Here is a 13,006-nt window from a genome sequence, read left to right as displayed (position 1 = left end):
TCATTTTTGTTGTCAAAAAATGAGCTAGGGAATGATACAGGCATCCCATAGGTAGAGGCCATGCATGTTGATAAACATCCTACAATTACAGGACTGTCTCTACAGCAATGAATGCATCCTCTGGTTCAAATGCCTAGAGTGCTGAGGCTGAGAGCATCCATATCTCCTTTGAGACACACAGAGAATAAAGAACTCTGACAAATTGTAGACTGCTAGAATGTTATTCTTTGATTAGAAAAAAACAAAAACCAAAAGAAAAAAAAACCCAAACCAAATAACCCAGTGTTAATGAAATTTGGCAGGAAACTAATGTGTTCTTGGGAGCTTCAAAATAGAAATGAGGGCAAATCCAAACATTTCAAGCAGCAGCACACCCGAGGAACACAATACTTGTCATCAGAAATCACAGATAATGCCACTGAACAAGGTAAGGAGTGCTATGGAGAGAAGAAAGCGCCCCAGTTCTGGGTTGCTGTGGGATAGACTAAGTTTCCAAAATGGCAAAGTAAATATGCTTTGACTCATACAGGTTTCTCCCTTCCTGTGCCTTACTAGCTGCATTCTTAAGTATAACTCAAGTCAACTGAATATAATCACACACTCATACACATGTGCACACGCACACACACATACACATGCTTGCACACACACAAACATGCACACATACATTCTGGTGTTTTGAAGAAAAGAGAATTAAATGTGTATTTTGTCATTTTAGATGTTATCCCTGTCAGGATGCCTTTTTCCCCCTCCTAGCTCAAAAGTTTTCTCCCTCTGTCATCCTCCATATTGTCTTATTTCTGGTATGTATTGTGACTCCTTCTAAACACTGCTTCTCAAAGGCATAGATCATAGTCGATGCTTTTGTAGCCTCCTTTAGTATATATTCCCAGTAAATAACTATTTCAAAGATAACTCTTTAATTTTTTCAGTTTTCAGCCTAGTTCCTTTACATAAGTAGAATAGTCAATTTTATTATTGGTCAAGTTTAATGGCCACTCCAAGAAGGCAGATTTATGGTCTTCACTTTATAATTTATAAAACTGAAGCACACATAGGTCAAGCAATTTCCTTAAGCCTCCGCATATCACAGGGCAGGCTGTAAGGCAAATGAATATACACTGAGCTCTCTACTATGCATTACTGAAACATAGACAAGAGTAGGTAGCTCTCCTCATTTTTTTTTCTCTTCAGGCTTAGATGTCCATAACGATTTTTTCAGGGACCTCAATTCTCCAAATAACTATCAATCTATCAAGAGTGTGTATATTCCAGCTGGGGCCTTTTACTGTGAGGCAGTAATGCTTCTCATGGTTAGTGTCTTGAGCAATTACTGCAGCCCTTTGACTGGTACCTGGGAGAATTCAAAGTCAGAAATATTTATTGTGCTCACCTCAATAGAGAACAGAAAGAATTTAACAAAGTGGGTCAGATTTCTATCACGGAAATTAGCCAAACTGTTGCTGTCTGAAGGGCTTGCTATAAACTTTTTGCTGAGCAGAACCCTCAACAGTTAGCGACATTGGTCAGCAAGCTGTGAAGGAGAGAAAACTTGAGGGCTTTCTGGTGAAATTTGCTTGGATCTGGGAATATCCCCAGGCCCCATTTTTCATCACTATTTCTAAAATTCCACTGTAAAAATTTCATACTGTTAATTTTGAACAATGTGGGGTTTTTGTTTTTTAAAATATGCATCTTCCTGAGATACTGGAAACGAAGAAATAGAAACTATTTACAAAGCACCTTCATATTCTACTTTGTTTAAAAAAATGTTTGTGGCTGGGCGGTGGTGGCACATGCCTTTAATCCAGCAATTGGGAGGCAGAGGCAGGCAAATCTCTGTGAGTTCAAGGCCAGCCTGGTCTACAAGAGCTAGTTCCAGGACAGACTCCAAAGCTACACAGAGAAACCCTACCTCAAAAAACAAACAAAAAATGTTTGGGGGTTGTGGCAAGAACGTACAGTTATCCATAGAAGAAAATGATTTATGGCACAGAAATCATAAACATGATTATCAAGCAGATTACCAAGTAGATTGGAGTGAGTACAATGGTGTATATGAATTACAGTCTTTCAAAATTACAGTCAGTAACTGCCATTTGCTTATCATCTTTTAATATTGGAGGAATATGATAATTTATACTGATTTGATTGTTAATTCTTTCTCTATATTTTTGCCAGAGAAGATTTATTGAAGAGTAGTGCATTCATGGTTTTTACATACCCTTTCACAAGAAAGCATGATCTAAATCTCCAGAAGACAGTAAAGATGGTCAGAAGGAAGGTGAAGCTGTTTGTCTAAAGTAACAAATTCACATAAATGTGAAGAGCTGAAAACGGGTATGAAGGACTTCCATGGAACAGTGAGACTTATTTTTGATTGGTTTAAAATTCTACCTTTTAAAAATGTTTATTGTTTTTAAAATGGTGTGTGTGTGTGTGTGTGTGTGTGTGTGTGTGTGTATGTGTGTGTGTGATAATACATGTGGGCAGGCCAGAGAAGAACTTGTGGGAGTCAATTCTGTCCCTTTTACCTTCATGTGGGTTCTAGATATCAAACTCTGGTCATCAGCCTCTAAAATAAGTGCTTGACCCACGCTGCCCTCTCCCTCCCACATCTCTCCCTCTATTCTTCTGTAGCCCAGGCTGGTCTCAGCCTTCATATTTAGCCAAGGCTGACACTGAATTCGTTATATTTCTGCCTCTATCTCCAAGAACTGAGACTAGAGATTAAGTGCCAGGCAAGCCTGTAATGAATTGGATTTTCAAAAAATATAATTAGATGACAAAAATTTTCTGTTTGTCTCAGCCATTCACACCTGGCAATAACTCAGTTACAAAGGACTGACGGTATACATAGTCCAGCACATAGCCCATCCAGGTGGTGGTTGTCTAAACTCTAGGCTCTGGCTTATCCATTTCAAAGAATCAATGTTATCTTAGCTATGGTAAACCTTACACATGGAGATAGCTTAAGGATAAGACTACCACTTTTTTTTTCCCTGTGAATGTAGATTCCCTATTGTAAAACCTAAATAAATAAGCTTTTTGGTTAAAACAGCTGCTAAATTTATTTAAATTTTTGATTTTTTAAGTATGTAGAATAATAACTGGATCAGCTTGGACTCATGCTGTATTCAGTGGAGTTATGTGAGGGTGCCGAGCCTATTTATCTATAGGGGAAAAGAAGAAAATTTGGATCTAGTAAATTTATTACCACGTCAATATTCCCAAGTAATCTGGTGACCTGGAAGGCACAAGAGAAGAGTTCAAATTGTGGCTATGACTCTGATTCTGGGAAATATAGAAATCCATGCTATAGTGTAGTGTCATTTATCCATTGGAGACACTGAATGATACATTCTGTCTAAAGATTTCACTTTCTGTTTCTGAACAGGAATACTAAAAGAACAAATGCTTGGCTAATTAATGATTCCCAAAGATCTTCAATGGTGCCCTTAGGAGGGATAGATATACATGCCAATGTATAGGTTGTAGAGAAAAAGATCACACAGAAGCAAAAGAATCAATGAGCAAGGATGGTGAATTTATAGATGTAATTAGAAATTTGCTTAGACAACACAATATCTAGGTGATGAAAGTGGAAACAATTGCAAATTAAGTTGGAAAAATTTCTTCCATCTTGTTCTGCCTCCAAACATTTGCTTTTAAGTTGCTAATTCTTGCTTCTTGCTACCTTTCTGAACAACCCTTATGGAATATCTTTAGCCCAGTGGAGAGAGAAAAGTTATTCTCCATCTTGTTGGCAACTTTTTAAACTGAGAATACTTCAGGTAGTCATGGTGATCAGTCATCCAGATGGCAATGCACCACCCTTCTCAGTCCCTCATTCTGGCCTTTCTTGGAGAAGCCATAGTACCAGTTGGCATAAGAAGTATGCGCAGGTAGGGGCAGATATAATTGCACAGGGTTTGTTTTTTGGAGTAAATTGGTGGTTAACAAAGAGAGAAGAATCCTTGCTGAATGACAGGATCATTTTTTTTCTTTTTTGTTAGTTAACTTGAGATATGTGTAGTGTGAGGGGATTTACTTGTCCATGAGCCAGATATTGGAAGCTATGACATTTTAAAACATGCCCTAAGGGGTGCAGGTGTCTGGAGTCATTCAAAATATTCTATCTCCCCATTTTTTACAGGCATTCCTGCATGCAGGATTGCAGGAGAATAGGGGTCTATGTCATTTCAAACATTTTGCCTTTGGATCACCCTTTGACTATTGCCACTACTAGACTCTGACTGCTCATGTGACCCTCATTTCCATGGAGGAAGATCCAATGATTTGCAGAGTTATGCAGTGCTTAGCTGCTAGAAGCCACCTCTGAGAGGGTATTTATAACCACGTAGTTCACAAATGCAGCTCAAACCTATTTAACTCCTTGCTAATGGGATCATAATTTAATATAAGTGCAAAGAGCAAATTCAATAATGCATGCATATAACATTAGGAGCTGAAAGCTTCGAGTCATTTTTCTAAGGGCCTAACAATGCTAATGACTGAAATGTATTGATGAGCATCTGTGCTTGCACAGCAGCTGCAGACGTAGACTTGAAATCTGGAGTTAAAACTAGAGGCACTTCCATAAGATAACCTCTCACATTCAAAGCAAGAGAAGTTTTTTTCTGCAGATCATAGATTGCTCTGATGAATTTCTTTCAAAAACTAGACCTCTGTCTGGCTTACTCCTCTAAAACAGGAATACAAAATGTTTACGGGCCATGGATTACTTTACATAGCTCAAATTGTCTGGGAAGTTTACTGCCTTGATTTCTCCCCACCAGAGAGAAGGGGACCAGAGAAGATACTAAGGTGGATAAATGATATATTTCACTGAAAATTTCCATTTTAAATGTGACTCCCACTTGATGTCCAAGTAAGCTTAAAAAAAATCCATTTTAACATGCATGAGAAGTTCATACTATCAAATTGGGTTGGCATTTATCATATGTAAGTCTGTTTTCTTTCGTTTATTCCAGCAGTATCAAGAGAGGCCAGAAACTCAAATGATGAGTGTCTCTGAAGACATGTAAGTATTCAGGCTACAAATAATCAGCTCTAGCTTGTATATATATATATATATATATATATATATATATATATATATATAAATAAATGGTGGCTATATATCAGACCTACAAACGTGGTACAGATTGTCAGCTCAAAGGTACATACATGCCAATCTCTTCCAGCACACATTGTAGCAGCCACACAGTCACATCTTGCCTGCATTCCTAGTAGTGATGCTAGACAGGAAACACCAGCAGTTTTACTATGAGTGCCTGTGTATATATACACAACACACATACACACACACACACACACACACACATATATATATATATTATATATTATTATATAACCATATGTATATGTAATATGATATACTAAAATACAGTATTCTATTGTTTTGGATCTATTTTGAAAAGTATTTAAATGCTAGAAAAATTGAATAAAAAAGTCAGTTCAGCAATCAGAGCACATTTTGCCACTTTAGACTAATGGGTATCAGCCTCACGTGCCAAGGGCCAAATGCTATACCGCTCTCTAAAAAATACTGTATTTTAAACTTTCCACAACATTTCCCCCCACCCTGTTCCACCAACCCCAACTCCCACCCTAACCAAAAATAACTTAGGTGCATCAAATCTTTCACAGTTCTTTGACATGATTGTCCTACCTTTCAGACAGTGTAGGCTCTATAACCTCTTCAAATGAAATGAAACGCAATGATTTGATCTTCAGGGGGAAAGAAGGGGCTTAAGAAATGCATCATTTCAATCTTTGCCTTAGTCACAGTGTCCTTCCTCTTGACAACTGAGTAACATCATTCTTACCTTCTTGCTTTTCACTCCTGCTGTTCTTTTTGTAGTTCTGATGTTGGATATTTTGGTTGTTTCTCAATATGAAACACATTCATGTTATCAGGATAACAACATATGCAATCAATCAAGTCCTAATCATAGAAACCATGTTAAAGCCACATAGTCTATTGTTTTTAAGTCAAAGAATGAAATAATTAAATGGTATTTTCTTTGTGGGTTACATTTTTTTCCAATGGTAGAATTGATTTTTTAGCATCATTTGCAAAATCATTGGTTTTGGCAGTAGTGGACTGGTTCAGTTCTTAAGGCAACAGGTCCCTTGCTTGAAGCAGTCATTTGACAGAAAGTGAGGATTTGCTCTTGGGAGGAAGACATGTATAAGTTCAAGGAGTAAATTTAGTCACTAGCATGAAAGGAAACTGTCAAGATCTTCATATTTCCAGGAGGCAGTACCAGCACAGAAACATGCAAACCAATGAAGAGTATAGTATACTCACCCTACTCCTTGATCCCAAACCAGTCTTGGGGTTCACAGGAACTTCTGCTAAGACCCAGGAAGTGTCATCGTTCTGTAATGGTTCTTGCCTATACACATAACAGTGTCAATAAAGTGTCATTGGGATCCATCTTAACCCTGGGAATCCACAATGTCAACCTTTAGGAATGGCTCCTGCCAGTAAAAGATCCATTTTGTTGCAGATAAAGGCAGATGCAGATTCATATCCATTCCCTAAGGACCAAGATTGTCAAAGAGTTCTGGGTGTGGAAGAGAAGCAATTAAGAGATGTTGGCATAGGAGAGGAAAACTGTAGACATACACAGGAGAAGAAATACATACAAAACTGACGATCTTATTTATACACGTGGGAAAAACCGTTATAGTCTCATTCATCTAGGTATCACCAACTATGGGTTTGAGGGAATTTAGAAACAGGCTATCTCCATGTGCCATTTCTTTACTGTCTCTGAATAGAAGACTTGCTAAGCAAATGTAAAGGAATCAAAAAAAAGTTTGCTAGAGATGGGAAGAGGAAGCAAACTGTTGAATTTCTTAAGAGAACAAACTTTAACTGTACTTTAAAAGCACACAGATAAAAGTAGATACAATTAATTTTAATTTCAGGGAGCCTTTGAATCTATTAAAATCAATTCCATGAAATTTTTCTCATGTCCGTGATGTACATTTGTCAGTTTCTCCTAGTTCTTATATGTTTCAATTTCAACTGCGTTTCTTTAATAATGTTCTATACCACAAGGGCCATCCCATTATTTATTTAAATAATGGTGGCTTACTTTCATAGCTTCTTGTCTTTCCTTTTCTTATCTGCCTTACAAATGAAGGTATCTACATTTGGTACAATTCTTACTGTAGTCAAAGAGTTCAAAATTGTCCCATTTAAACGTTTGGCTTCATTGTTCTCAAAGGCACACGGTATGTGCTGATTTTCATCTTCAAAAGTATAGATACTGAAAGTATATTTAAATCCATTGATAAAAATCTATACTGAAATGGGATAAAGTTTGTAATATCTTATCACTCCAGATACAAACAGCTTTCTTTACTGACATTTTTTGTTTGACTAAAGGAAAGGTATATAGGAAAGCTGAGCTGGCATCATGAAGTTAGGTGGATGGAGGGACTAGAAGAATGTAAACTGTGAGCTGATTGATAAACAGCTGTGGAAGAAGGTTGATGCCCTTATATGGGGACTAAGCAAAGTCTTTATCTGCTGTGTTTTACAATGACAGGCTTGCATTGGCTGTCTCACAAATGCTCTGATAATCTGAGTTTATAGCTGAAACAACTACAGCCTCTTCATTACTGCATTTTCACATGTGTTATAATAAAGCACTAACACAAAAGGGTGATTGTGATTCTCAAACCACAGTCTTTAGTTCTATGTTAGCATTTACTAGCCCTGCCTTGAGACATTGGGAAAGACAAGTAGTGTTTTGATCCTAGCCTATAGGCCTGATTCAGGGTCTGCTCCAGCTAATGATCTTTTTCTTAATTCCTTATATTCAGGAAAGAAAACAGAGTATCTGTTACATTAGTTCAAGAGTGTATTCATTTTTAACAGCATGAAAAGTTGCTGTTCTCTCCATAGCATAGTAACTTTTCTAGACTATGCTCCGAATGCATGATATCTCATGTTAGAGAAGGAAAGTCAACAATTTAACATAATTGCCCATTTATCGTAATTTAAAGGTTGTAGAAGCAAGAAAGAGAGATAAGTAACACAGGTATTTCCTCCCTTTCCTGGTTTTAGAGATAATAGGTGTAAAAGTGTTTCTGAAGTAGTAGAAGCACTTATAAATGTCAGGCTTTGTGATTATTGTCATTTTTAGTAATCAGTACTGAGGGTTAGAACGGCTTAAATATGCCATTTGCCTAGTAACAAAGGTGATTGAGAATGAACCTGATTTTTATAGAAATATACAACATGCAATCAGAGTCACATTGTTCATTCGGGGAGCGGGGTAAATGCAATAACTCCCTCTCTGCAATATTATTAGAAGACATGAGCCTGAAAGGCAGAAGAGTTGTGTGATGGCATTGGATATATGACCTTCTCAAAGTCATTGCCATCTCTGTGTCTCAATTTCCTTGAGAAATGATGGATCATTCAGTGGTTATTTGCCATGTTAACTGGGGACAAGAGTCAATAAACAAGTGTAATTCTCAAGTCATTTTATGAGTAGGTTAAAACTTCTTTGATATGGACTATCATTGAGGAACAATTGTCTGTGTGAGTGAAGCAAATCCTGAATTACAAAATAAGTCTGAGGCATGATATTTTCTTATTTTAGTTCTGCTTTGCCATGCAGACTGGCTATAAAACATTGCTTTATTGGAGGGCCTCATGAGAACTACCTTAGTAGACAGATTTCTAATGAGTATGATTATATTTGACGAGTGCTCCCAACACTGGAAAAAAGGTTTGTTCTCTCAAGGAAATATTCAACTGACAGCAGAGTCTAAACTCTTCATTTGCTTAGCAAACATCTCTTGTCCGTAGCCATAATAATAGAAATTTAATTTGTAGATTGGTCCTTGTCTAGTTCATTCCGTATTACTAATGAAAGCACTTCAAGTTAGTGAGGTTTCAATGCATTTCTACCTTCTCCGTGGACTTGGTTGGATATCACAAGGCAGTGGTGAAACAGAGTCAGTCAAGTTTGTTTCTTGTTCCCTCTTGTGCTCACTCTCGGAAAACAGCAGGTAGCAAGAAGGATGATGACAAAGGCAGGCTCCTTGGGAATTCATAGGCGGAATAAAGCAGTTGTTGGATATGTAGCACTGATCAAATTATTAGCCATAGGTGAGAGTGGGGTTGACTCATTGCAAAAGGTAAATTGAAGGGATGACCACAAAAAGTTATTTGAAAGTTGTCTGGCAGGTAGCACAAAGAAGTTCGAAACAATTAGAATCTACTAAAATATTTCCTATTTGTAGGCCAAATTTTAGATAATCTTGGAATTGCAAATTAGCAATAAAGTTACTAGATAAAACTTACTAGCAAAAAAACTGGCTTAACATTTTGGAGTCTTCATGATACCAAAATTATTTTATGAAATGTAAGTCAGCCACATACTTATAGTGCAGGTTTTGCTTTGTTTTGTTTTGTCTTGGTGTGTGTGTGTGTGTGTGTGTGTGTGTGTGTGTAAAGCATCAAGAGCCTAGTTATTGTAAAACTTGTGAGCACTTACACTGCGTGGATTATTTAGAGTCATTTTGATTCAGTCCATGGCTCCTCTGAATGATGAGTTCATGAGAAAAACATATCCAATCCAGCTCCATTTTCATTCTGTAAGTCACTTGAATAATAGAATTAGGTTCTTGGTGGCTTGCTAATAACATGAGAAAACTGCTGGGAGGAAGGTGCTAAATACTTTGGGCATCAGGGCCACCATTGTAAAAATCAAATGAAGCAAATGATTGGCTAAATTGTCAGTGTCATCAGTTTACATTGGCGAGAGAGGAAGTCGCTGCTTTTTGGCACAAAGTAAAACCTTGATTAATTGGAATCCATAGGAATGGATGGGACTGTTAATAAGAATATTCACTTTGTTTCATCCTTGGCTACTGACATGTTGCCTTAAAATGCTTGTATCCACTTTCATGCCTCAGAGAAGTAGCCTCTGCCATTTGAGGGTCAATCCAGATGGAGAGAAGTTTAGGAGAAAGAACTGAATGTGATCTAGCAGCAGTTATCACGTGGCAACTACTTAAAAACTCAATTCCTTGAGGTCTTCTCATTTTGGGTATCATTTATGTTTCTCATCAATGTGAAGTTTGGAATGGGAATCAACAATTCAGGTCACTGGTTCGGTGTATTCTTGTTAATCAAGGTTTTACAATAAAGGCTTCGCCAATGCTCAGTAAGATTATAAACAGAAGTAGCAGTTTTAAAATTTGTTTCTTTGAAAGTGCTCTGGATCAGTGTTTCCAAACCCATATTTTAATACTGCAGACTGGCAAACTAGCTTTTCTGCCAGGATCCCGAGGGATGGAGAGGGAAAGAGTGGAGCAGAATTACGGCCATTGTCTCTGAAGGAAAAACAAAGTTTTGACTTGCCTGTCTGTTGCTCTGTGGTTGGGAAACACTGTTCTTCACCTTAAGATGCCCATGGTATCTTGGTTGTGCAAGAGTTGATGTCACATGTTTCGTATCATTCTCAATCCCTTTGGACCACAGAGGATTCTGTGTTCAGGTCCTCTCCTGTACTTACCGGAAGTGTTTTTCCATGATTTGGTATGTTGGTTTCTGAGAGGGAACCTATTTCCTGTTGTTTGGGTGATGACCCGCAAGAATATTAGGAATCAAAGGAATAGCAAGTGAGATGGGTTGTCTCATGATGACAATCTGGATAACAAGTATACCTACCTGAACCAAAAACATGGCTAAAGAAAAACCAAATTAGGGATTCACACACAAGTAGTAGTATAGGTGACGCACACGTTTAAATGCATAAAAGCTCTTTTTGTAAAGTCTCTGTATGTGATGACCTATTAAAGAAAGACCCCATTTAACTTGAAATTTATCGTTATATTTGCTTTTCAAGTTAAGTGGGGCCTACTTAAATCAGCCACTACATACAGAGAAGAACATTTCATCACTCATACAGGTAATGGAAGTCACCCCAACACACTCAAGCAACTTCTACAAGCAATCATCACTTCCCAGAAAAAAATAGAACTAAACAAATTATATCCTGTCATCTCAGTGGCAGAATCTGACTTCTTACACAACTCTACTGTGGCAAATGGGGAGTCTCACAGGCCACCCGTGGGCTTTTGAAAGCCTAGGGCCCTGAAACCCTAGAAGGACCTTCATATGGAAACCAGTTTGGCGTGTGAGGGAAGGAGAAGGGTGTGGACAGGAAGCCTCTGTCTGGGAGTTTAAGAAGGGACCCAAGTTAGATCAAAAATACCGGCAGTGCCCTGAAGTCTTTCTGGTTCCCAAGGCTGCCAGGCAGGGGAATAGCCTGGCCATTCTACTTTCTGTGTGCGTCTTGTGCTCTCTCCTCAGTAATGAGATAACAGTCTTGCCGATTACTCGTCAATAAGGGTACCCGGTTGTGGTGACATTGAGGCTGACCTTGGAGTCACCGCCCCCGCTGCCGCACTCTCTTTTGTCGTACCACCATTTGTTTTTCAATTTGTCCAAGAGGCCTTGCTCATTCAGTTTTAAAACTGCCAGGTTAACAGCATTTCTTGAAACGATAAAACATAACTTGTAAGAAAATGCACAAATGCTTAGGAAATAGTTAACGTATAAAAAAGGAGCACAAGAGGACAAATTGGCTAAATCTCACAGAACGTGGAGCTATAAAAAATGTCTGTACAGCAAATACAGGGTTAAATATTGGAAGGTGGCATGGAGGATAACATTTGCTCAAAACTGAAGTGTGCGGGACGGGGAAATTGTCTTTGAGAAAAAAAGTAACAAGAACACCACATCCAGGCAATTAACATTCGTCACCATAACTTGGCTTTTACCATTTAAATTGAAAAAGCCGTTGAACTGTAAAATTAAAACAGCAACAAACAGTCAGAGAGGACAACACAGAGAGAGAACATTAAAAAAAATGGATGCATTAAATAGATGAAACCATAATTTACCGTCTTATTTAACTCCATGGAATAGTGTAGATTTTAAACTTTAAAAGTTACCTCAAAATCCACAAGAAAGAAAATGACAACAGAATGCATCAGGGTAGGTGGAATACTATAACAACACGGATATTGTTATATTATTCCACCCACCTTAATGCTGAGCCTTTAGGGGTTGCCACACCATAGCCTTTGGAATCCAGATTTCCACCAACTTTCATCGTATCGCACAGCTTTCTCTGCTCAATGTACTCATTCATGGTTGACTCCAGCAGGAAGGCGAACTTGCCCTTGGACTTCCGAACTCGGGCTACTCCATCAGCTGTTGTTTTGGTAAACACAGATGGTTCTGCTGATTTCATGTAAGACCACATTTTCTCATACACAGCAATTTTGGATCTCTGTAACAAAAAGATAAGAATTTTTTTGGCTGGCCAGATATGACAGCTCCTCTCTAAGGGACAACAGTGTAGTGGTTTTCAAATGTAATTTTTTTTAAAATTAAATTTTTTTTGTGTGTATGTGTGTATACATGTTTGTGTGTGTGTGTGTGTATGTGTGTGTGTGTGTGTGTACATTCAGGCATTCCAAAGACTAAAAGAGGTTAGATAGCAGATCCCTTAGAGATGGAGTTGCCGACAGTTGTGAGCTTCCTGACATGGGTACTGTGGTAGCTTGAAAGAAAATGTCCCCCAAAGGGAAGTACACTAATAGGAGGTGTGACCTTGCTGGAGGAGGTGTGGTCTTGTTAGAGGAAATGTGTCACTGTGGAGGTGGGCTTTCAGTTTTCATATATGCTCATGTCATGCCCAGTGAGTCAGCTCACTTCCTGTGCCTGCAAGATATAGGACTCTCAGCTACTTCTCCAGCACCTTGTCTGCCTGCATGTTGCACCACCATGATAATGGACTAAACCTCTGAAAATGTAAGCCAGTCCCAATTAGTTATTTTCCTTTTTAAGAGTTGCCATGGTCATGGTGTCTCTTCACAGCAAGAGAAACCCTAAAACGAGTGCTGAGAACCAAACTGTGGTCACTTGGATGAGCAG

At 38.2% G+C, this 13,006-nt stretch overlaps 1 protein-coding gene across 3 annotated transcripts in view; it reads right to left on the bottom strand.

The window, feature by feature from the left end:
* Positions 1-13,006, bottom strand: part of Gria3 (glutamate ionotropic receptor AMPA type subunit 3) — a 293,607-nt gene that overhangs the window by 13,306 nt on the left and 267,295 nt on the right. For 2 of the 3 annotated variants that reach the window (XM_041640014.1, XM_041640012.1), the window contains exon 13: positions 12,112-12,359. In XM_041640014.1, coding sequence (XP_041495948.1) covers positions 12,112-12,359 — 248 coding nt within the window. Of the gene's footprint in view, positions 1-11,443; positions 11,559-12,111; positions 12,360-13,006 lie in introns of all 3 variants that reach the window. The other variant, XM_041640013.1, reaches the window with a different exon arrangement.

This window comes from Microtus oregoni, unplaced genomic scaffold, assembly GCF_018167655.1.
Source record: "Microtus oregoni isolate MIOR12 unplaced genomic scaffold, Mior012 000061F_ref0000440, whole genome shotgun sequence".
Lineage (NCBI taxonomy): Eukaryota > Metazoa > Chordata > Mammalia > Rodentia > Cricetidae > Microtus > Microtus oregoni.
The sequence above is the reverse complement of the archived record's forward strand: the minus strand, read 5'-3'. Positions and strand labels throughout refer to the sequence as shown.